We start from the raw sequence: 27,224 nt of genomic DNA, 5'->3' as shown, positions 1-27,224 counted from the left end.
TTCCATCCGGACTTACAGGCTTACATTGATTGATTGAGTAATTAATTATTGTTTAACGTCCCTTTCGAGAATATTTCACTCGTATGGAAATGTCACCACTGCTGGCAAAATTTAGGCCTATTTTTATTTTGCTACATGGCGGGTTTCTGTCGTTACACCGGGTCCGTAGGACATTATCACTTATTTCCCCTCTCCCGTGTAATGTTGAGAGCAAATTTCAAGTGCTTCACAATGACTGGTAGACCTTTTTTTTTAAGTTTAAGTGGACATTGTCATGGTACATATCATCCATGGGTTGAAATAGGTCTACCATTACGACATTGGATTGATTGATTGATTGATTGAATATTGTTTTACGTCCCTCTCGAAAATATTTCACTCATATCGAGACATCACCACTGTAAGGAGACACCCAGAGTCCGTTATTCGTGTGTGGACGGAAGTTAAACTTGATGCTGAAAAAAAATAGTGCGAAATTTATAGCATGTTCACTTTATCTAGATTTATTTCATTCCTAATAGACATTTGAATCAATAGATAGAGGCATATTTATTTACTGTATATTTATATAAAAATATCACGTCTTCTTATCTCTTAAAAAGAAGGACACTATATACATAGCTGATTGTGTTTTCACATGATTAGAGATCAAGTGATTATTTAAAAACCAGAGAGTAACAAAAGCGGTACACAATAGGCCCTTCACAAGCTTATGTTGGGTGTTTTTCTTGACCCATGCGTTGTGGAGCTTTATTTAAGGTAGTGTCGGTGTTATAGAGCCAGACTTCCCCTCATAGTGAGACTTCCCCCCGGAAGTCTGGCTCTAAAGTGAGCCTTCCCCCGGTAGTCTCGCTCTAGAGTGAGCCTTGCCCCCAGCAGAATAAACCTTACCCCAAGGGGGAAGACTCACTCTAAAGCCATACCACTCTCTTGAAGTCTCGCTCTAGAGGGACACTCTCGCTTTCATCCCCTCCTGCGCAAACTATGAAATAAATTTTAGTTTATCGGACAGGGAATTACCTACCTACCTACCTCTCTACCTACTTACATATCTACCTACCTACCTACCTACCTACCTGAAGTTGTACAAGTTTAAAATCATAACCGATATTTGTACGCAGATGAGAAGAAACATAAATTCGAAATTTCCTCATTTCATTTTTGAAACTTCTAAAACTAACCAATGCATAGGTATTGTGTTGGTCAAAGTTCAAGGTCTATGGGTCAAACAAAACTTATCAATTCCAATGTGTTTTCTTCACCGTTTTCTTCTATTGAGTTTAGAGAACGACTTAAGGAGGTATGCTACACCAGAGAAATTTGATATGGATGAAAAGTGGAGGATATGTACAACAATATTTTGAAATTGTAAACTTTCAAATTTACTTTCTTTAGTCAAAAAATGCAGTTTTAGTAGAAAGCAATCTGAGAAAAAATTAAAATCCATGCTGGACTCGAACGCACGATCTACAGTTAAGCAGTCGACGTGCTTATTCTTTCTCTTTTATTGCAGTCGACGTGCTAACCTGCTGAGCTACTCAGGCTAGGTGAGAATTCTTTCAATGATTAGACAAATATTGCTGATATTTATATTTTCATCCATGTTTTAAAAGGAAGTCAGCCATTATGACGATGTAGAGTACCTCCTTCAGCAAAATCATTTAATGCCCTGTTGAAAAAGGTCTTGGTATCTGAATGATCTCCATAAAGTGATAGGAGTTTACCAGGAATAAATGAAGGAAAGTCCTGCTATGGGGGGAAGTCTGACTCTACAACTAGTGATAGAGTAGGTCTTCCCACGGGGAAGTCTGGCTCTAGAGTGAGACTTCCCCGGGGGTTCTCCTGCTCTAGAGTGAGCCTTCCCCCAGCCAGGCTTCCGGGGGAAGGCTCACTCTAGAGCGAGATTAATATAAGCTTGTTTCTCAATCTATTTCATGTATAAGACATTGTTTGTAAACATTATCGAATTATTTACGAATAAATATTGTTTAAACTAAGGTTCTAGCTTAAAACTGGGACAGGAAGTAGATACTTTAGACAAACCAAGAGTTTTGTGTAAAATATTTCCCAAAAATTGACTGAGTTCAACGACCTGTAATTTGTTTTCAAACATAAACAAAAATTACAGAATTGTTGGGAATCAAATTCCTTGCAATATGCACATCTTCAAGTCCTTAGCTTGAAAACTGGAAGGAGTCACTTTGTAATATTTCCTCAAAATTGATAAAGTTCAACATCTAATTTTTTCAAAAATGGAAGAAAATCAACATCCCTACATGTACATCTTCAATGCATACAAACACTCCGTAAAATAAGAAGGTCCTCACTTAAAAATTGTGGAAGGCGTTAAACGGACTAATCATATACTGTCCATATAACATTAAATTAAATTTCAAATTTAAAAAAAAATCCAAATAAAGTTGCAAAACTCTATGTCTTACAAAAGAATATTATGCATATCAGCATTTCAAAATGCTATCCAATACCTTTGATGGGGTCAATTTGTCTGTCTGTAACACTGGTTAAGTCTAAAATGTATAGGTTCACAAATGGAGCAACATTTCCTTGTAAAATTTTTCCCAACTTCAAATTTCTAAATTCTGCGATATATGTTTTCAGGGTGTCTGACTAATTCAGCACATGGGCTCCAACTTCCAATTTTTTTCTAATGACAAGGATGAAAATAATGATAGGATGATCAATAATCATAAGGATCGCTGGCTGGGGCGATATAAATATACGTAAACATGCTTGCTTCTCATTGGTCGACAATAGTTTTCTCGGGATGAGAATTTCCAATGTTACCCTTCCTTGCATGCAATATTTATATGTATATATCATTTTACAAAAACAAAATCAACACATTATTATTTTACAAAAAATCAACACATTTTGACATTTCATATTAACATGACCAAATGCCATTCAAAATGGAGGACCTTGTTTTGGAAAAAAAAATCAAAGCCATTTTCAGGAACCAAATGAATATTCTAGCACAGGAATGGCTCCCTAGCCCATGTTTCTGATTTCAATTTGTCAATTTGCCTTGCTTATCTAATTTAAAAAAAAAAATTTAAATGCGTCTTTGTCATATACGGACAAGTAATTATTTTTGTACTGTAACTAAGATATTGTAGTGGAAATTTCTTGAAATTCTTTGGTCAACTAAGAAATTTATTAAACTTCTCGGTTCATGATATACTTAAATCTTCATTAAATGGGTGGGGCCGAAAACACATCACTACTCGAACAAAGTAGTATAGTGTTATTCGCATAGCTATATGAACGTCGAAAATAAAATAAAAAACCTCATATTTCTTAATGGTATCACCATCTCGGCTGTCAAACATAATGGCAGGCTTAACTGTTGACAAGTTTTGCAGAAATGCATAATTATGAGAATATATTAAAACCGTAGTATATATTAGCAATTCAGGCAAGGTACGCGAGGAAAACATTTCAGCAGTATCACTAGCCATGGCGGCTCTTCAAGTTTTCCTCGTTTTGACTCTTTTTTGGACATGTCAGTGCAACCAGCTATTACGAATGTATCTTCAGACAACCCTAGAAAATGCTTACCGGACATGTCGTGCGGGGGTCAACCCTGGATTAGTTGTAGCCGTCGTGAAAGATGGACAAGTTCAGTTCACCCATGCACTCGGGGTCAAGGATAAGGATTATCCGATAACCCCTGTGAACATCAACACCCTGTTTGGAATTGGATCCCTGTCTCAAATTTTCGCAGATCTTTTGACTCTTGTGATTATGAAGAGAAGCGAAGGGTTACGGTAGGACTTCACTCAATAGAAAAATTACTTCCATGATATCATTTTTTCTTCTTCAAAATTTAACAAGTCAATGACTTAAAAGATCAAAACATTTGATAAAATTACTGAAAAGGTTTAGAACTCATGAAAAAAGAGTAAATGGAGAAAACAACAACAACAACCAATATCTAACAAAAAATCTTGTCTATAATTGAATGTGATCCGTCTTAATCTGCAATGCCATACTTTCGAATTTTCACCGGAAGTAGATGTTTCTTCCGGAAGTAAATGCAATTGTCAGCGAATCTAATTGAACATATTACATATATCATAATTATGATCACCTTACAATAAATGAATAAAAGACTAGCTATATACTTTTAACATTTACCGATTAAATTCAAACACCTGATGATATAATTTCTGGAAACTGCACGTATGCATTGCTCATTGCAACCAAGTTAATAAATAACTTAGCATAAAACGGTTAGATTTACATACTGTTTTTAAATTCACAGATGAATAGAATAAATCATTGCAGAGATCTTATTATTATGAGTAAGATACAGTATACAGGGACATTTTCGCCCCGTGTTTTTTTCCCTGCCCTTGTACACTTCTAAAAAGTTTCATCCCTTATTAATTTGCCACGACGCAGTTGTGTTAAAAGAGAAATAATCAAGTATCATGAATTCGCCATGTCTTAAATTTGCTCTATAACAAAGATGGCGAGAGGGACAAAAATGAACGGGGTCGAATGTTCCCCATTATATATTACATGCATTTGTATTCTTTTGTAAGACATGAACCCAAATAATTAGACTTAATTTATTCGAATTTTTTCATCTTGTATTCCAAATCGGAAATGATACTAGCGTTGCTTAAGTATCCATTCTCATCTGCCTTTACATTTTATCTTATACTCAGAACACTCAACGAAACATTGAAGAATTAGCTTGTTATTAGCAGATGTTTAGTAAGGCTTTACACACCAAGAATGTGGAGCCTCTTGCTGTACAATAACTTATTTATTGAACAGTTCTTACAGTCCATTATCAGGAAGTTATTATACAATTAAGGATGTGGAGCTTCTTACAATACGATAACCTCCAATATCTGGACCCAGTTGCTCAAAACCTTGGTTAAATTTAACCACTGGTTAAGCTTAACCAAGGTTTTGAGCAACCCAATCCTGGAGGTTATTGTACAGACAAGGAAGTGGAGCTTCTTATAATACAATAACCTCCAATATCAGAAGGTTATTGTACAGACAAGGAAGTGGAGCTTCTTAGTGTATCACAACCTCCAATATCAGGAAGTTATTGCATAGGTAAGGGGGTGGAACTTCTTACTGTACAATAATTTCCAATATCAGGAAGTAAATATGACATTTTAATTCTGCATATTGAATATGGATGAGGGTAAAGACTCGTCACCGTCTATAATACTCTCAATGAAAATTTCAATCTTAGTCGATAGGGGAAAATCTTCATAGAAGTGCATTATTCTGCTGTCTCATCTTCTTGAAAGAAATGAAAATAGTGTTGTCCGCAAAAATAGCGTTGACAAGTATATCATTTTAATTTGATTGCAATTAGAATACACGAAATGATTTGGAAATATACACAAACAGAAGCTGTCACTAACATTTGTCATCTCAGTAAAAATGAGGTACAAACCTATTACACTCTCAGTAATGGCTAGCAACGTCTTCATTTTTTAAAAGAGTAATTTACAAAAAAACATTGTGGGCGATTCATTCAAACTGCCAAGTAATCTTAATACAATGTACATCTTGTACCTGCTAGATACGACGTGATTTTTCATGTCTAAAAAGTGGTTTTGAGAAATTTTCTTTCAATGTTAAACCACAAATAAGCATTGTTTCTTAAACACCGTTATAATTTTGATACAGGGAAAAGGGTGTCGACACGACGCTAAGAAACTATTTCAATCACAAAGGACTATTCAAACACTCTTATTTGCGGTCCCGATACTCCACTCTACTGGATCTAATGACTCACAGGATGGGATTCGAGAACCACAGATTCCTCCGTTTGGACGACACGATGACCAGAGATAAAATCATGATGTAAGTGGTATCCAGTGAACTTGTATGCTAAGTCTAACTAATCAAACTGCATGAGATATTTGACGTAATAAAAATTTATCATGATTTGACACAACAAGCCTACAGGCACATGTAGCTTACCAAGTTCACCACACGCAAACTCTCTACGAATACTTAACTCGTTACCATTTTTTGATATTATGAACAAGAACACTTTTTCATTATGAACCCCTTACAGTCTGAGACCACCTACCCACCTCACTCCACCCCACAATATTCTTCTAAACATTCTGATTTCCAGAATCTAATTATTTGCTGTAGTGAGGTCTTTGATAAAGTGTCGAGACGTATAAGTGTCCAATTACCCCACCCTTATTTCCGATCCCTCCTGCAAAATCATTTTCAGCCAGACTTTATACAAACATCTCGGAGTTAAAGATAAAAAAAAAAATTCCATCTCTTTCAATTCACACACATATAAAGACTTTTTCATGAAATGAACAGTAGAAAAAAACCAACAACATCGACATGGGTGAAAAACCATATTGTATGTCTTAATGCAATATTTGATTACAATGAAATCGAATCAGAAAACAGTTTATGCCTATTGATAGCTCTCCTTTTACCAAAGGCTATTTCGGTCACGAATAACAATGGAATAAGTCTAGACGGGGTCCAGTAAGAAATACAATATTATTTTTGCGTATTACATGTGGACAATGTACATCATAATACATATGTATTGTTAAAATCATTATTCCTGTTTTGAAAAAAAAAACCAACCAGAATACATTCCAGTCGATGTGTGTTAGCATTCAACTCAATATTAAGTTCAACATGTATTTTTCAACCATGTTACAGTAGCTTGAAGTTTATTAATAAGTAAATGAAGCAATTTCTTTCTGTTTCAGGAGAGTACATCATATGGACCCCAAAGGTCGATTCCGCGACAGTTATTACTACAATGATTTAATGTATGGAATCATCGCAAAAATTACTGAGGACATCAGCGGTCGGCCTTGGGAGGAAATGGTCTCAAGCGAGATACTCGCACCCCTTGGAATGACGTCAACCAATTTCTTTACGACATTCAACCCACTTATCCATGACGTGGCACGGGGCTATGTCGAGGACCGGGGGTCTATGTATCCTGTTCAATATGACTTTTTGAGGTATTTTGCATACAGCCTCATCATTTTTAATGGTATTAGTTTTTGGTATTTTCTATGTAAAATTGAAACTACAATCAAAATAGCATAGTCATATGGCATTTGTATAATGAACATTAAAACACGGTGAATTTTCGATATGTACGTGAAAACGGATTTAAGCAGTGAAACTCACCAGAACCGGTAGATCTGAAGAATCCTACAGTTTGAAAAAAAGTGTTTGGAAAATAACCAATAAAACCCAAAACAAGAGAGAGTGACAGAGAGATAGAGAATACATATTGTCCGATAATGACACATGTCTAACATCCATGTGTTTTGCATTGACCATTTAGAGAAAAATGGTAACTTTGACAGGCAGAAGAACTGTACATGTACATTCATACATGTAGATAAAATTTCCTATGCTTACTAATACTGAAATACTTTATCTTAAAAAACGAAACATCTGGCCCTTTTCTTAAAAAAAATCTTACAACTATGGTAATAAAAAATGTTATGTTAATTCATAAATCCCTGTATGTCTATTGTTAATGAAACTTGTATTTTTACTTATGATTATAGACAGAAAGAAGATGTTTTTGTCTTGATTATAACACATTTTGTGAAAGGGCGAGTGTTCTCTAATCCTACAATGACGGATCATTACTGTTTCAGGAAGTGGACCCGGTTCTGTGGAGAATCTTGTGTTCTGAGTAGCGCTAAAGACATGGCGAATTTCATGCTGTTTTTACTTGGCAATGGCACTATACCAGGCGCAATGTTACCGATCCTTGAAACTGACAATTTACATAATATATATAAGCCGTGGAATAGGATACAATCACCAAGTGTGGATGATTACTTTTCAAAAGCGGAAGGAGTTCCCATCTCCCGTAGTCATACTGGAGTGGGGCTTGGGTTCAAAACGGGGATGTATAGAGGTGAGTACATATGTACACATTCTTGTTCTTTTTTTTTTTTGGATAAAAATGATATTGTCCTCACTAAAGTGGTTCAAATGTCATAAACTGTATTTTATAATATATTTTGGCATGTACATGTAGCTAATGCAAATCAGTTTGATGACTACAAATTGAAGCAAGATTTCATTGTTATATTTCAGGCTGGAAAATGCTAGAACAGACTGGCGATGTCCATGGTTACAGCACAATAATGACACTATTTCCGCAAACGAAATTAGGAATTTTCATCGCCATGACGGGAGAAGATAGACATGACTTTTTCAGGACCACCCTGAGTTCCTATATCGCCGATCTTTATCATAAGGAGGCACCCTGGCTGAACTCCACCCTTCTGTGTGCTTTTCCTAGTCCATGGAAAACCCCACCCCCACCTAAAGGAATACCTGTCATAACGGAAGTACCACTAAAGCGTCCTATATCGGATTTCGTTGGAAAATATCACAACGACCTTTACGGGACACTGAGTATTGTTGAAAATATGGGTCAGCTCGAACTACACTATGGACTAGGCCAATTTACATTAAAACGAAGGGACTCCACTAGACCCAGGTTTTACATGATACCAAAGGGACTTATTGAACATGCTTTTGAAATAAGCACGATGAAATTTAGGGAACAAAGAGTTACGAATTTAATCGAAGGTGTCAATATAAATAAATTTGAAGATGCTGATTTCATGAAGGTTGGCGTCCCCGCACCACCATAGGTAGATTAGAGGATCAGACTGCATTTGAATCGAATGAATGAATGTACGGTATAATATTTGAGAAAAAGATATAAATAAAAAAGAATGCAATCCAAAATCGAATCGTCATGCTATTTTAAAAAACATTCATTGATATATTGATAAACAATGGGCTTCCCTCTACCATGAAGATTTCAGATTATTTATAACGAAACGGGATCAATTGAAGACACACAGACGCAATCACATACATGTATGTTGTACACGTCACTGAAGGTTTTAAAAATGATGCTAGATGTCTCCTTATCTAGAGCTTCCAAACATCAATCACGGCGGTAAACCTCGTATCGAACTGACGAGCTATTTGACGTTAGGTAGAATATATAAGAAAACTTTGATACTCAGTGAACTGACGAGCTATTTGACGTTAGGTAGAATATATAAGAAAACTTTGATACTCAGTGAACTGACGAGCTATTTGACGTTAGGTAGAATATATAAGAAAACTTTGATACTCAGTGAACTGACGAGCTATTTGACGTTAGGTAGAATATATAAGAAAACTTTGATACTCAGTGATAAAGATTCACAATTGTTATTTGAAAACGGGATCAAATTAATTACGACGCACGTGTTATACACGTCAAGAACTCTATCGATCGCAATGGCTACCTACCCTCAACATCCAACTCTCGTCTACAGTATTTTCTACTGTAGCAAGGTGGATAGTGCACCATTATATAGCACCGACTACTGCTGACATACTGCTTAGGTAATATCTTACATGTAGAGTGACAAATACTAGGGTGTGTTTAATACGTCCTCTTTGAGGAAGAACGAATGAGACCACGAGGTTTATGACGGTCAAACTTCTCTTCCTACTAGCACAAGTCTGTAACTGCATGTTGTGTTTTATGTATTAGTTTGTGATTGACCTCCTCCTAGCACAAGTTGTGTTTTATGTATTATTTTGTGCTTGACCTCCTCCTAGCACAAGTTGTGTTTTATGTATTATTTTGTGCTTGACCGATTTGGATGTATCTGCTTGAAATAAATAAAGCATCACTGAAGACTTTAAATCTTTGAACATAGAAGAGAAACATCTACTGTTGGAGAAGATTTCTGGGTAGGGTTTGTGATTCTGTACCATCGTCTAGAACGCCATTTTCAAATGGATAAATTATGATATAATCTTATCCATATCTGCGTTCTAATATTCTAACCTAAATGTTTTTTAAAATGGATGAGTTGAAATAAAAACTGCATTTTCTTATTTCATTTGACTGTTGTTTTTGCCTAAATTCCCATTGTGCCCTTTTGTGCTGGTGGGGTGACGATTCTGATGCAAGTTACGTAACTGAAGTTCGACATTTTAACTTCAGACAGCAGTGTGTACGTATATGCAGCTTCCTCACTGACAGGTGTCAGTGGATTTTTTATGTCTCAATCAACGAGCAGCAGCACCTAAAACGCACAATGACAAAGCTTGCATTTAGTTATGAATTTAGAAATGTTAAAGTAATTTGTTGAAATGTATTAATCCTGAGCCACAATTAGAAATGGTCACGATGTTTAATTCATTTCCATTCTTCACGGAGCAATTAAATTTTAATTTCCATAAAATTACAATATTACGAAAAACATGAACATTAACATTCATCTATTCTTCTGCAACAATAAGATATTATTTTGCAAAATAACGTTCTGTGTGCCCCATGCTGGTAATTACAGTACATACGTGCCTTATACCATTTAAGTACATAAGTAGAAATAAATATTGAAAATGTATTCAACAATCGAACTTGATTGTCTAACCAGATCACACGGTCTTTGGTTAATGACATGAATATGCTAAATAACTAGACTGATTGCAATTTACACATACCTTTCGTTTCCTTGTTATTATCATAACACACCATGTATTGAACATATTCAATGGAATACATTAAATTGGACAATATGAGGATTTACTTGCTGATATTGGTTTTTCCTTTCTCAACTCTGGCCGAAAATAACACCAAATCCCATGTTCAGAACACGCTGAGGTCAGTATTTAACAACTGTCGTCAACATGTGAACCCAGGAATGGCGGTATCGGTAGTGCAAGATGGACAGGTGGTGTTTTCAGAAGCGTTTGGAGTCAAGGACTTAGAAACAAAAGAACCAGTGACCACAGTTACGTTGTTTGGAATTGGGTCACTGACAAAAGTGTTTGCGAACTTGCTGATACAGAAATACTTTGGTAAAGATTCCAGGTTTGTACATGATCCTCCGTGTTTTGTAAAAAGCTCCAAGCGAAAAAGAATCGCATATCATTACCTGTAAAGAGAATACCTTAATTAATATTTTAGATGAATTATTAAAGGGGATTACGTTTCGCAGCGGAAGGATGTATATGAAAGATGGTCCTGCCATACACGAAGAAGCAAACAATTGTTGAGAGGCATAATTCGTATTTCTATTTAGTGTGTAGAAGTCAATAAGTGCTTTGAAAATTGGGTTGCCCAACACAGCTTTTTAATTCTGTGCAAAGACCATATTAAACTAAGAAATTTTGCACATACACGTATTTAGAATCAATGTTGAATTGCAAACATTTTAAATTTTAATTGACTAAATTTCATTTGACAACATAAACTTTTCATAAACAAGAGGCTCACAAGCCTTATCGGTCACCTGAGTATTAGGTAAAAGTATCACCAACCCAAAGGGCTATGAAATCTGAAAACATTTCCTGTTCTGCATATCTAATATTCAATAGTATAAAACATGTGTTCTTAAAACTTAAATGCCCCGGAAAGTGCCTATACTGATAAAAGACTTTACATAACATAGTATGTAACATCAAAAACATATGACTAATTTGAACCTGCCCTAGAGTCAAAACCTTGGGGTTGCGAAATTCCCAATTTTGGTACACCCTTTTCTATTTTTCCTAAAAACGCACTGAGTTTTTTTAATACCGTATCAACAAATATAAAGAAATCTTTCAAATGGTCAAGACAGTAATCACTATAATAATTTTAGCTCCCTCCTTATCCCATAGGATCAAGAAATTTACAATTTTAGTAAAGGACTACCTATTCCTTCTAAGTTTTATTTTAATTCCAATAGTATTAAAGAATTTGATTTTAAAAAATGTTTTACACATAAACACTATAAATCAAGTTGGGTTCGCCTTGAGTCAGAATCTCTACCCCAGGGATCATGAAATTTACAATTTTCGTAGAGGCCTTTCTGCCCTACATCACTATGCATTTATTTTTTCTTACACATGTGCGGTTGTAGTGGAGAAGATTTTTTTAAATTGTCCAATTGTTGGCAGCTTCTGCCCCTCCGCTAATGCTCCAGGGTTGCAGGAGTCCTGAAATTTACAATTCATGTCACCCTAGGCCTTGTCCCCAAAATGCTTCATACCAAATTTGAAAAGAATTGGAATAGTAGTTATCAGGAAGTTAAAAATGTTCAATTGTGCACGCAATTGTTAAAAACAGATATAACAAGTGTTGGATTTTAGTTTAATATTGATTGAAATATTCATTGTGTTGATATTTAGTAACTACGTGAATAGCCCTGTGACGGAACATATTGTCGTTCTACACATATTTATCGTTGGTGACGATATGTACATAGCCTTACAATACATATTGTCGTCCATCTACACATATTGTCGCTACCGAGACATGACTATTTTATGCATCGCGGTGCATATTGTCGTCGGCGATAAGTACCTCACTGTACATATTGTCGTCGGCGATAAGTACCTCATTGTACATATTGTCGTCGGTGATAAGTACCTCATTGTACATATTGTCGTCGGCGATAAGTACCTCACTGTACATATTGTCGTCGGCGATAAGTACCTCATTGGAATATTGTCGTCGGTCGTGATAAGGGGATTTAACTATAGGATTCTCTTTAGACATTATTCAGCTGAGGTTAGATACTGTTTTGTTTAATGCAAATTAATATTTGGAATTCTAGTGGGATTCCAATACAAATTCTTACATGTAGGTCATCTTTCTGTCAATCTCATTAAATGTTTGACTGTTTCAAAACCTTCTGTTTATTTCATAGTTGTACGTTTGATGCGAAAATAGAATACAAAAAGACATTCAGTTTATATAATTGATAGATGTACAAATGTATAAAGATAATTTTCAATACCACATTCATTTAATATGAAAATATCATGGTTTCATTAAACCACTAGTATGTATCTCTTGCTTTACTTTCTTAGTACCAAGCAGGTACAATAGAACTCTCTCTCTCTCTCTCTCTCTCTCTCTCTCTCTCTCTCTCTTCAAAACCGTGAGATCCTGCGTTTGATCCCAGGTCAAACCTAAGACGCTTAAAATAGGTAGTGACTTTTACAAGCCCCCGTCATTAGAAGTGAAATTCATGGCTTTTTTTTCGAATGAGACCTTGAAACTAAAACTTGCTCTCAGTCGCCAGCAGAGGATTATTCTACAGGAAATTATCGGTTCGGAACTTTTGTTATTGTAAAAGCGAACAGTGATCAATCTCATAAATCCTATAAAGAATACAAAATTTAGACTAGGGGAAATACAGACCCCTGGAAAAACCAGAAGTAGGATTAGGTTCCAAGGAGGAGTTAGCATCCCTGTTGACTAGTAACAACCACCGTGAACCCCATATATTGATTAGGTAAACGGAGTAATCCGGGGTCCAAGCAGTATGTAAAGACAATAGGCACGAAACACATCAGACAGCATTCGACCTAATGATAAGTTGTATTTGCAAATTAGATCATCAAAACCGTCATAGAATTTACGAAATGCCGACTTTAAACGTCACTTTTGAAACCTTGATAATATCAAGTTATTTGTCAGTAGCCTGTCCCAGTTTTAAAAATAATTATCATACGTAGAACATGCTCTCGCGTATCGAATCAGTTGTGAGACATTGCAACTATATGGAGGTGAAAATGGAATATTGCTTATAAGAAGTTAACGACGGAGAAGCTTAATTCATCCCGTTTGTCGTGAAATTGAGTTGTTAGTTTGTCGCTAATGTCAATCTTCTATAAAATATCCAGATATGGAATACTCTGTGGTATGAATAGCTGAAGCTAACGAACAGTGATCAATCTCATAATTCCTATAAAGAATACAAAATTAAGAGTAGGCCAAACACAGACCCTTGGACATACCAGAGGTGGAACCAGGTGCCTAGGAGGAGTAAGCATCCACCGTCGACCGGTCATACTCGCCGTGAGTCTTACATCTTGATACATTCGAATCGACGTATGAGTGAAAGTGAATAGATAAAACGTCGACAATGTAAAAATGTTGAGTTAGAGACCACAGCAAGATAGTTTTTCCTTCTCATGCAAAAGCTTTTGACAAATTCTGCCTCAAAAGAATACAAAAACAAATCACTTAATAAAGGAACACAATTTGTGCCCATGAGAATTCCAATAGACTGTTTGAAGACTTGATCACCAAAGACTACGGAGGCATTGTCAATGAAGAACTCTAGCATCTTTTTCATATCAACTTCAGAGTACTTGTGCGCAGAATCAGAAAGATGTCTAACGTCCCATTGGCTGGAGCGTTAAATGTATTTAAAACTGAAAACTAACTATATATATTGAATATGAGTTGGATTAGGAAATGTGGAATCATTTACCTAAAAAACCCATTCAGTACTTCAAAAATACAGTTGTAATGATGAACTTAACAAAGGAAAGAAAGACAATTTCGTTACAAGATTTGTCAGATGGAACCAGTGTATATTCTTCATGTAAGGTATAAGATTGTTTAATGACTTCATGTAAGGTATCTGATAGTTTAATGACTTCATGTAAGGTATAAGATAGTTTAATGACTTCATGTAAGGTATCTGATAGTTTAATGACTTCATATAAGGTATAAGATTGTTTAATGACTTCTGGTTTACTAAACACAGGTTAATAAAACTTACAGAAATAATAGTATCATAATCAGTGACTCCTAATATTTATTTCATAATTAGTAAAGTAACTGTACCTTTAGCAGGAAATGTCATTTTATGATGGCTTATGGTATATAAACGTTCATCCTTAATCAATCAGATGCTTGAAACTGGGGCATTTACGGTTAGTTCAAATTTTTTAATTTTGTGGTTTGATTGAAATAAAGTTTTCTTATCATCAGGAGTTTTCCTTTTTTTCAGATACAGTTTGATTACACCACTTAGACATCTATTTGGGAAAAATGACCTTTTCAGTTACTCTGATCTACGAACATATCATTCCAACACACTTGACTTAATGGCTCATAGGATGGGGTTTCCGAGCCACAACTACCTGCGCCTTGACAATACATTGAATCGGGCAAATGTATTAGAGTAAGTGCATATCTATGACCTAATTAGGTAATAACTATATTATAGGAGTAGAAAAAATATCATAGAAAACTTAGTGTAATTTGCATGGTTATATACATGTATTCTCGAATTTCTCTATAATACCAACCCACCCCTTAAATTTATGATATTTGTGTTTTGTGATTTAACTTTCCCCAAATAAGTACATACGTGTAGGTGTTTAAGTCAAGTTGCAAGATCACTTGCATGTTGTAGTGTTTCATGCCACTGTAATCGGAGATTCGGGGACATATTTTTTGGTCTGTTCGTCTGTCTGTTTGTTTGTCCGCAAAAACTTTAAGTTTAACCTTGGTCAGAACTTTTGAATGGATGGTGATAGGTCTTCATATTTCACATGTGTATTCCTTGTGACAAGACCGTTCTTTTAGTATCTAGATTGTTAACATCCAGGGGTATCAGTGTTTTACAAACGCATCTTGTTTATCAAGAATTTTGGTGAAGGATCAATCACTATCTATGTTTACGTCCTGAGTTTGACGCTGCTATGTCCCGAGCAGGACTCGAACTCAGGACCTGTCATTCGCTTCGTGACCGGGAGGTCTGAGTTCGAGCTCGTGCCATGTCGACTTCAAACCGAAGACGTAAACATAAATAATGATTGCTCCTATGCCAAACGCTCGGTATTTAGAAGTGAGAATCACGGGTCTTTCGGATATGACCTTAAAAACGGAAGTCCCGTCTTATGGCAGGCTTGGCACGTTTATGAACCCTCACTGCTACGGCCCTGAGTGCTAACCATGGGTCTGTTTGTAGTAATTCACTTACAGCTGTTGACGTCTCAAAATGAGTGAAAATTTATCGAAGGGACGTAAAACAAATCAAAGGCTTCAAAGTCGACTCGTCCACAATTTCCAACAAAGGGCGGTTGTGGTGGGGGATATATACAGCACCAACTTAAAAGCGGTAATTCTGAATCTTAAAAGTATGGTAAAATAAAATGTACATGCATAAGTATTAGGCTTTACTAGATATCTTTATAATTTCAACGTCACAAACTAGGAACACGACACATCAGCTTGAGGAATTTACTCATAAAAGCTTCAAAAGTTGTGTGACTGTGAACATAAAAGTTGAAGATCAAAGGTCACTATCCATGGTACCCAGCACATCTGCATGATATGATCACTTATCGGTAAATGTCAAATATCAAAAGCCTACCACAAAAGACAAAACAGTAACAGCCCGCACACAATTTGTAGCCGGTATCGATACAAATTATTCTCTTAAAGTCTTCAAATCTCCAGAAATGTACCACTGCACGTGCGTATGTAAATGATGTTAACTCGTTTGTTGTTTATTTATCTAAACAAAGCAAATATAAAATTCGTTAATTCATTTCAGATATATTTTTGTCAGAATTCTGGTAGAATATTCGAATCGCAATATAATTTATTTCCACGGAAAGTTGACAAATTTAATATATATCCAAGTCCTTATTCATCTAACCCGAGTTTTAAACCTCCTCTTCCGTGTATTCAAAAGCGATTATAGACTTTATAAGTCTTTCACCATTGTTTGGCTAAAATTGAATATATCATACATGGTAAATTTATTAACCATGTTAAATCTTAAATTCTATGAAAGGCATGCAATGATTGCTTTCATATCAGCAGTCTCATCTTCTCCCAACTGTATTAAGTTGCTGACCTGCTAGGTCGATGCCTGATTCTAAAATATTTTCACATTCTTTCACAAACATTGTGCGTGTTCAATTGACATTATCAAGAATTCTATATGCACGGCATTAGTTTTATTTCATAAAACATAGACTGCCAGTCAAACTATATTCAGTTGCAAATGAGCTATGGTGGTAGTGAAGCGGTGAATCCGCAGGACGGACGCGCGATGCCAATGCGTAGCTCGCTATACGAGTCGACTCAAAAGTGAAACATCAAAAGTTACTCCTGAGAAATAATTGGTTATAGATAAAATTCAACACGGGATTCACTGTAATTCAACTTTATTATAAATATTTGAAGCCTCTGAGCTCTTTGTTTTTAGACGTATTAAGAAGTTCAAACCACGGGGAGGTTTTCGAGATAGTTTCTACAGCAGCAATATCTTGTACGGACTACTAACAGACATTGGTGAACGACTGGGTGGAAAATCTTGGGAAGAGTTGGTAACACAAGACTTCTTTACCCCGATTGGAATGAAAAACTCCACTTTCTTCACGACATTGACTTCAGATTTAGTCAACATAGCTACAGGATATATGGAGGAAAACGAAGAGCTTTTCCCCACGTCCTTTGAGCTATTAAGGTACATTTTTCATGTGCAATAGTAATATAGAAGTTGAAGATTCAGTAAGTCCATATTCTAAAGTTTCAAAAAGTGAAAGAAATGTATACAATAAAACACGCTTATAACGATCACGCTTAAAACGAATTCACGCTTATTTCAAAGTGATATTCATTCCCCTGTGTAAGGAAATTAACAAACTTTGTATTGATTATAACGAAGTTAGATTATAACGAACTGTTTTTCGCTGGCCTAGGACGTTCGCTATAACTGTGTTTTACTGTACATTCATTTACATTACGTAAATCTACACTTACAATCATAACCAGAAAATGGACAGAATTGTGTGGAGCAGCATGCATCACATCCAGTGCTGATGACATGGGCCAATTCATGAAATTTATGTTAAATGATGGAGTCACAGACTCCGGCACCAGGATCGTCGGTAGAAAAGAGATGAAAGATATGCTCCTATCATGGAATCTTCTGCGATCGTCCAGCCTTCGCGAATACTTCTCCGGGTTGAACGGAGTACCATATTCCAGAGAATACAGTGGATATGCACTTGGGTTAAAGACTGGGATGTATAGAAGTAAGATTACAAAGATTGGGATGTATAGAAGTAAGGTTACAAAGACTGGGATGTATAGAAGTAAGATTACAAAGACTGGGATGAATAGAAGTAAGATTACAAAGACTGGGATGTATAGAAGTAAGATTACAAAGACTGGGATGTATAGAAGTAAGGTTACAAAGATTGGGGTGTATAGAAGTAAGGTTACAAAGACTGGGATGTATAGAAGTAAGATTACAAAGACTGGGATGAATAGAAGTAAGATTACAAAGACTGGGATGTATAGAAGTAAGATTACAAAGCACAAATTTACAAGATAATATTCCAGTTTTAAGTATTGTTACTCTTACTAGGTTAATGTTTTGGAGAGAAATGATGGTTTGAAAGAAATAATGATTTAAATATAGCAAGCCAAATGAACGTTATCTAAAATTATCTTCAGATCACAGAATACTAGAAGAAACGGGTGACATCTTTGGATATAGCTCAATAATGACACTCTTCCCAGACCAGAAGCTGGGCATCTTTATCTCCATGACGGGCAAAGATAAAGACGACTTATTTCGAATCACTGCTAGTTCCTACATATCCGACCTATACAACAAAGAGGAGCCATGGTTAAACGCCTCAACTCTATGTACCTTCCCAGAACCATTCAAGAAGCGAACAAATAAAAGTTCTAATACTTTTGAAGAAATTCCTCTTGACAGACCTGCCAGCGATTTCGTAGGCGTATACTACAATGAATTGTACAAGGATATTACCATCACCGAACACAACGGTTCACTTAAACTCAAGTACGGCTACGTCACCTTTGATTTGATTCGAAAAAAATCTCGATCTTATAAGTTCCACATGGTAAGCACAGGTATTGCAGCACATGCTTTCAAGAGGAGATCCATGGAATTCAAAGCCAGCGATCCTAAAAACCCAGAATACATAACCATTGCTCGTTTAAGACATTTTGAAAGGAGCGATTTCATACGACAACCACATTTAACTGGTGGTATGTGCATCATTTATGTTTTTCTTTTACTTTCATTAACATATTTTGCACCAATTGTTTCGATTTTTTAAAGTGTTAAGCATTCCGTGGTGGATGAGACAGAAAGAGTTAGAAGTTACACAAGTAAATTGATGCAGCATGAAAACCTAACAGATACAATGTCAAACTAAATCCTATCTTCATCAGTTCGTTGAATGCTATTGTCTTATTTGAATATTCCTTATTGATATGTACAAGATAAAAAAAACCTATAAAATACATGTACTATATTTACTTACTTTCAGCAAAACCAGAGAAAGAAAAATCAAGCCGAGAAGGGGTTTTAGATAGCACACTACAGACAACTTTTAAGGCATGCCGGCGGCATCAAAACCCAAGTATGGCAGTTTCTGTCGTTAAGGACGGAAAAACTGTGTTCTCCAAGGCGTATGGTAATAAGGATATCAATATGGATTCCAGGGAACCAATTACAACCAAAACTCTGTTTGGTATTGGATCGCTTACAAAAGTGTTTGCCAATCTTCTCGTGCAAAAGTATATGAGCAACGATTCCAGGTAGGGGAGCACACGTACCTCATAAAGTTGTATATTATCAACCCACAGGCACTCGGCGTTTTAAATATCTATATTAAAACAAATGTCATTTAATAAACAAATTATTCAAAGGTATATCACGTTGCCATCTTGGTTTTCTATTTTACCAGCTGCATCGCTTGCAATTTTCGACGCAAAGTTCGATATAATATGATAATATAGAGCCCTACCATTCAGAAGCAACTCTGTCAAGGTCTTACCTCTCGCATCGTCATGGTGAAGTGGAAATAAAGTTCATTAATGCTAGGTTCCTACTATCACGATTCATCGTGAAATAATCGTGGTGATCGCATCAAATCTTACCTAATTTTGGCGTCTGTCGTGACGTGTTGATCGTAGAAATTGTTTTGACTGTCAAAAAGATTTTCTACGATCAACGCGATTAATCTTGATTGATCCCGGCCAATCGTTTACAAGGTAAACATCACACCTTGTTGCGATGCCCCACGATCTGTCACGATGCATGCAGTAATGCTACAAATGTCACATCGTCATCACCCTCAACTTCCGCCATTTTCAGTGGTTGTGAGTTGTATTGTTCACTTTCTAGAAGTTAAAAAAAAATGAAGTCAATGGTCAGTCGGGCTGTATATATACATGTACCTGTCGGGGTCCAATCGTAGCTCAAACTGATCATTTCGATCCTGATCGTGAAAGACATTGGAATCACAATCGTATCCTATCGCAGCATAGCGCATCGATTCGTGATTAAAAGTATCGTAACGTATACGAACGTAGCTGCACGTACATGTACATGATCGTCCCAAATCTGGAACCCGGATCGTGATGATCATATGAGGTCCAATCGTGAACTTGATTGGGACAAACTTATCAGAACGTATGTGATCGTTGTTCAGATCGTGTCACGTGAAATTTATCGATCGTGACCTTTCCGTATCAAAGCGCAATAATTCACACAAGAACGTATTACAATGTAACTCGTATCGCTTCGTATCAAAACCTGAAATTCCAGAAAACTTCCGTGATCAGCTACAAATGGTCAATCGTGGCGTTCGTAACGGATTGCACGACATTGGGAACCAGGCATTATCGGCTACAATACAGTCAACTTCCGTCCCCTTTTATCGATTTTTTCGCATTTGAGAAGCAGTAGACGATGTTTGACGGTTGATTATAACCGATAAATGGACTTTACGATATGAGAGGTAAGACCTTGGCAGAGTTGCTTATAAACGGTGGGTCTAATTATTATAATATATCGAACTTTTCGCCGAAATTTGCAAGCGATACAGCTGGAAAAGAAGGAAACCAAGATGGCGGCGTGATATACATGTACATGTACGTGGTGATAAGTTTGTTTATAGGAAGACTATTTTTCTTATTATAGGTATTCAAAACGTCGAGTGCCTGTGTATCAAGCAGTTGTCTTCAGTGTGTATAATTCAATTGCATGGATCTAAATTCAGTGTGTATAATTCAATTGCATGGATCTAAATTCAGTGTGTATAATTCAATTACATGAATCTAAATTCAAAAGATTGACATTTTCTTCTCCGTTTTAGGAGGGATTGCATTAATATCACATTCTTTTGAAATTAGAGAGATTGTTAGAGTGCTTGGAGTTGAATATGATGACGTAAAGAATGAACAAAATTCGTCACATTTGCCTATACATTTACAGGTACGACTTAAACACTACTCTTCGACATCTGTATGGTAACAAGGAGATATTCAAACACTCTTTTCTTCGGTCTCAATTTGTAAATACGTTGGACATGATGGTTCATAGAACGGGATTCCCGCCCTACAACTACCTCCGACTGGACGATAAACTAAAGCGGGAAAACGTTATGGAGTAAGTTGGGTCATACATTGATTATACCTCAAGCATACACTATAGAAATGTATAGTAGCCAATGCGACAACTCTGGTACGGCACTAACATCGTGAATAATACACTAAATCAACAAATGCTAATACATGAATTCGAAATTATTCTCTGTGTCACGAAAGTCTCCTGTAGCTTGTTACTAGTAAAATATCTTCCATCACTTTTGTCTATGACATGCATCACAAACCCATTGCAAAAGCAGTTTTAAAAGTATATTCTAATATAAACGTTACAAAGTCGACTCGAAATTTAAAATCTGCCATACTGTTTAATTTTGATCACCAAGATATGACTGAATTATCGGCAACTTGGAGGTTTTAAAAACAACACATAATTATAATAACTTTCAATACTTCATTTACATTTTTGATTGACGATTTATTATATAAATTATAACTTCTAAGTACCGTATAGTGGGGGTTTTCCGCTGGTCTAAAAGTTGGCGATTTGCTTCCTCTAAGGTGTCCTAGTAATTTTAGCATAAGAAATTTTGGCGGACAAGGAAGGGTTATCTCTCTTGCAAACACTGAAGTCGCAATTGGGTGCATATTTGGCGAGTGAAATTTTAGCGGAAAGCTATCTAATTGCTAAAATAAGTCAAATGTATCATCCCGCGGAAAAAAACCCCGCTATACGGTATTTTGTATGTACATGTATACTCTAATATTAATAACTTGTGTAGCTATACCTTATGCATAGGAATTCCATATTTCAGACGAATTCATTCTTTGAAAACAAAGGATGGGTTTCGAACACAGTTCCGGACAAACAATTTGATGTATGGCATTATAACGTATATGGCCGAGAGAATGGGTGGAAATTCATGGGAGAATTTGATTAAAACAGAATTTTTCAATCCCTTGGGAATGAACAATTCATCATTTTTTACTATGTTGAATCCCGATTCTGAGGACATTGCCAGGGGGTATGTTCAGGACGACGGAGTCTTGTATCCCGTGTCATATGATTTTTTAAGGTACATGAATTAAATTTCTCATTCTCTTCTGTTAAAAGATAAGTTTGAATCCCTGATGATAAAGGTAATGTAAATTAAAAAGGCTTAACAGATAGAAATATTTCACCTTAATACGTAATAATAAAATTGAAAGGATATCCTATCTGATTAAATTTGGTGATGAAAGAACCATCAGTTTTAAGTTCGGCTAAGTTCTGAAATTGAAGCGAACCTTTGCAATATGTAGTACATGCATGTATATGTCCTTTATAACAGACAATGGACAGATCTTTGTGGCGCAGCCTGCATCGTGTCCAATGTGGAGGACATGGCACAATTCATGAACTTCCTATTGAATGAGGGCAAGACAGACTCTGGTGTTAGTTTGATCAACGTCAAGAGCATCCGCGATCTCTTCCTACCATGGATGCAGCTGCAGTCTTCGGATATAGAAGATTATTTCATAAAATCCAAAGGAGTTCCTTATTCCAGGGCGTACTCGGGATATGGTTTAGGCTTAAATGTTGGAACATATCGGGGTAAATGCTTTCTGTCACTGAAAAGAGTCTGTTTGGTTTATTCTCATGGGGCTATACAGGAAGGGAACAATCATAAATCAGAATTGGATTCATTTTTCTATGATCAAGATAACATAACTACACGTAATGATATACCCCGGATAGTTTGTTTGAAACATAATTTCAATGATATCTTTTGCACTCTGTTTTTCCTTTTAGCTCTTACAAGTTTATTGTTTTTTCGGATTTCCAAAATTTCAGCTTGAGCATCACTGAAGAGACATTATTTGTCGAAATGCGCATCTGGTGTATCAAAATTGGTACCGTATAAGTTTTACATTACGACCCCTGGGTCGAGGCCTCTGCTGATGGACTGTTAGTCCCCGAGGGTCTCTACAGCCCAGTAACTAAGTACTTCGTTACTAGCTAGAAAATACGGATGTATATTTAATTGCTGTAATAAGATTTAGAAATTAATTTCAAAATTAAGGATTAACTCCCTCATGCATAGCTCTGATCCTTCGACGAATTTGGCTCCAGTCTTTTGGACTCTGTTTTTCCTTTTAGTTCTTACAAGTTTATTGTTATTTCGGATTTCCAAAATTTCGGCTTGAGCATCACTGAAGAGACATTATTTGTCGAAATGCGCATCTGGTGCATCAAAATTGGTTTCATATAAGTTTTACAATACAGTAACTGCCGTACTCACAGTATCAGGTGATCCGAGTCTATCCGTGGCAGTGGACTCGGGATCCACTACTATACATGATTGATCAGATATTTCACGGATATTTCAGATCACCGAATACTGGAGGAGGCAGGAAACATCTTCGGCTACCGCTCCCTAATGACACTATTCCCGGATAAGCGATTGGGAATTTTTATTGCTACAACAGGAGAAGACAAGGATGAATTATTTCGTATATCCGTCAACTCCTTTATTGCTGATTTATACAATGAAGAAGATCCATGGCTCAACTCTACCTTGCTCTGCAGCTTTCCCCGACCTTTCATGACCGAAAAGAAGAAGAAACAATCCCGATTTATCCCCAGGAACATCCCCTTAGGTCGCCCGATAGAAAACTACATGGGGACATACTATAATGACGTTTTCCATGAGATAACGGTGACAGCAGTGAACGACCAGTTAAAACTTACCTATGGCTACGTCACATATGATCTTAGAAAGAGAAGAGAGAGATCTGAAAAATTTTATATGATAGCACAGGGGCATGCGCAACATATTTTAAAGAGAAGAACTGTGGAGTTCCGAGAGACTGAAGCAAATAGAACAGGCTATATTAATGTACTCCACATAAACAGCTTTGAGGATAGTGACTTTGTGAAAATACCGGAAGTCGATACATCCGCCATCCTCCCTGCTAGGATATAGCGATGAATAACGACTAAAACTACACGTTTCATCTAAACTGTACCGACTATAATTCTTTTACTTGTTTTAAAACATCATATATATACATATGTAATAGGATATTAAATTCAGAGCGCTCAGAAGTCATAGACCTCAGCCAAATCACCCATATCTTTTTTAGTTATGCCTACCAAGGCGAGGTTATGTGACAGTACAAATCACCCATATCTTTCTTAGTTATGCCTACCAAGGCGAGGTCATGTGACAGTACAAATCACCCATATCTTTCTTAGTTATGCCTACCAAGGCGAGGTCATGTGACAGTACAAATCACCCATATCTTTCTTAGTTATGCCTACCAAGGCGAGGTCATGTGACAGTACAAATCACCCATATCTTTCTTAGTTATGCCTACCAAGGCGAGGTTATGTGACAGTACAAATCACCCATATCTTTCTTAGTTATGCCTACCAAGGCGAGGTTATGTGACAGTACAAGTTTTTATAACTGTTTTATACTTGACAGGAGTTGTTTTAAAAAATTGAGAATATCTTTGCTTCAGACAGTTGCAGACAAAAAGAGATTGATGGGCATTGGCGTATGTTTGCAGTTTCCGATGCCTTTTATAGTCCCTTAACAGTTCGTTAAACCGAAGGGGACTATAGCTTTCTTCTCATCTGTCCGTTCATCCCTCTGTCGGACTGTCAGTCTGTCGCATTGGTTTTCCATACTTTTTTCCGTTATGCTTGCTTGGATTCATTTGAAATTTGCGGTGTAGTTTCAGAGTGGCACACTACAGATCAAGTTCGGATTTCGTAACGTTTGATGGAGAACTTTAAAGAAAGGAGCAGGTACAGTTCTACAGTCATCTGGCCCAGAAAATGGATGATTTCAGTAGGAGTCCCAAAATCTGGTACTCAAATAATGACTATATAAGCAATCGCAAACTAGGTTTGATTTTATCCAAAATTGCTTTATGTTGTATGACAGGAGCGTATTTAGTTGCCATAAAATTGCCAAAACCAATGAAAAAGTTCATATATTCAGGGGGATTTTCCTTTCAGAAAACATACAACCCATGCGTCGAGCAAATTCATACTCAAATACATTTTTATCTTCTATTAATACACAATATATATTAATTTCATCATGCTCAACGGATGGTCACACCTTTTCCTAAGCAATATTCTGGATGATATTTAAAACAGTTATAAAGCACTTTTTGAAAAAAGGCGGGTAAGTCTTATTCATGACGTAATAATGCTATTAAATAAGCAATAACTTTGATTTAAAAGTTGAAGTAGTATACGTGGCATATGTCTAACTTCGTTAAAACACAGATCAAGCTAAATTCAAGATACATATAAAAACAGAATTTTTAAAAAACCTTTTTATGTACACAATCGTACCTTATATATTTTATAGGTTTTTTAATCCATCGGGATCGAAATTATGTTCCGATAGAAATAAAGTAAAAGTAGGACTGTCGACGAACTTCCATCGCTGATTTTGTAAAAATTAACTTTATTAATTTAACATTTCAAGCTCATTAATCGTAAAAGGAACACATCAATGAAAATGAATAACAGATATGTTAATCACGCGAGTGTTTTTGTGAAGTCGGTGAGCCAAGTCTTGTCCGTCGGCTGTTCTCAATTTACCGCATTCCTGCAATCGCGGGTATCCGAAATCGACCTACATACAGTCGATAGTAAGTAGTATTTAGAATTCCTTTATAAGCATTTTAAATACAGATATGAATATTATGCCAGAACGTTGTTTTTGTTCCATTTGCACGATTATTTAAATACCCCCCCCCCCCCGGAATTTTGTGCAGACTAAGACTATTTCGTCCCTGATAAAAACTACATGCGTCAACTGTATCAACAACAAACATTAAACTAATTCAATACTAGTACACATGATAACTTAGTACCAATGTATCGGGTCACAGTTCAAGGTCAAAGAACATTTAAATGTACATTCTCTCGAATATTGAGAACAGTCGTCAATTAAGGTGGCTCACTACACCCAGGAAGTTTCTCAAATCAGTACGAATTGATTTAATTATAAAAGATATGATGATTTACACTAAGTATATATGCCAAAAAGGCAAGAAATATACAAATTTGGATAAAGACATGATTTTTAAAAAAAAATCATTTCAACAGATATGAACAAAAGACTCTGGGGGATTTGAACTCGAGATCTGCGGTTCACCCGCCCAATGCTTTAACGATAGACAAACAAGGCGATCGATACAAATACTTTCACAAAACATTTAAATCGCCATCTTGTGACGTGGTGTCATAGAGAGTATAAACTTTAGTGTAGTGAGCAACCACCGGTGGGGGACATGTATTGCATGCTTGTTTTAATACACATGTATGATAATTCCCACGCTCCAGGGAAATATTATTTACTTCTAAAATATAGTCTATAACTGTCATGCATGAATATGACTTAAAAGCTATGGATTTTAACGAACGAAACTTATTTTTAAAATTCTGTAAAAACATACAATAAACAAGTTTTTATCATTGTTCCGAAGAAAAATTTGAAACGATAAAAAGGGGTCACGCCACCTTTCGAGGGTCCGTGGCGCGGTCGTAAAGCTATATACTGTTGTGTGCCTAGGCATGTGTTCACTTCTGGTGCGCCCTTGACAGGATCGCAAGTGCATGGCACCCACTCTTCTCGTTTCAAAAAAAGTAGTAAACCCTTCTGCCTTCGGGAAGCAGGTCAAAGTCCTGGTAAAGGGTGATGGCTTATTCTGACTGCAGGACAATCTCGGAAGTGCCGTCATTTAGCGGAAACGGAAGGACCACCATTTTTGTGGAAACCGAAGTGCCCCCAACTGAATAGGTCGCCAGCTTGAGCGGGAATGCCGCCATCTTGAGCGGAAACGGAAGTGTCGTCTTGGCGGATACTTTGTCATCTTTAGTGGAAGCAGAAGTACCGTCATCTTGGCGGGAGCTCCGCCATCGTGGACCCGGTTCAAGGGACTCGGTTTGTGCAGACTATTATACTACTTGCCGGACGGTATGCCGGAGTCATGATGAAAT

The 27,224-nt window shown here is 36.4% G+C and overlaps 2 protein-coding genes across 2 annotated transcripts; both read left to right on the top strand.

The window, feature by feature from the left end:
* The first annotated feature begins 3,307 nt into the window (after positions 1-3,307).
* On the top strand, positions 3,308-9,930 carry LOC125651818 (gigasin-6-like). Its single transcript, XM_048880600.2, has 5 exons — positions 3,308-3,788; positions 5,683-5,859; positions 6,750-7,010; positions 7,665-7,930; positions 8,113-9,930. Exons 1-5 carry the CDS (start codon positions 3,478-3,480, stop codon positions 8,676-8,678), a joined length of 1,581 nt encoding a protein of 526 aa, XP_048736557.2. The 5' UTR covers positions 3,308-3,477; the 3' UTR covers positions 8,679-9,930.
* A 414-nt stretch (positions 9,931-10,344) lies between these two features.
* On the top strand, positions 10,345-24,328 carry LOC125651821 (uncharacterized). The gene is made up of 10 exons (XM_048880608.2): positions 10,345-10,912; positions 14,835-15,008; positions 17,049-17,309; positions 17,618-17,880; positions 18,305-18,868; positions 19,153-19,423; positions 21,105-21,278; positions 22,030-22,290; positions 22,546-22,808; positions 23,585-24,328. Exons 1-10 carry the CDS (start codon positions 10,593-10,595, stop codon positions 24,178-24,180), a joined length of 3,147 nt encoding a protein of 1,048 aa, XP_048736565.2. The 5' UTR covers positions 10,345-10,592; the 3' UTR covers positions 24,181-24,328.
* The last annotated feature ends 2,896 nt before the right edge of the window (positions 24,329-27,224 follow it).

The sequence above is a fragment of the Ostrea edulis genome, chromosome 5 (genome assembly GCF_947568905.1).
Source record: "Ostrea edulis chromosome 5, xbOstEdul1.1, whole genome shotgun sequence".
Classification (NCBI taxonomy): domain Eukaryota; kingdom Metazoa; phylum Mollusca; class Bivalvia; order Ostreida; family Ostreidae; genus Ostrea; species Ostrea edulis.
This window is presented reverse-complemented; position numbering and strand designations above follow the sequence as displayed.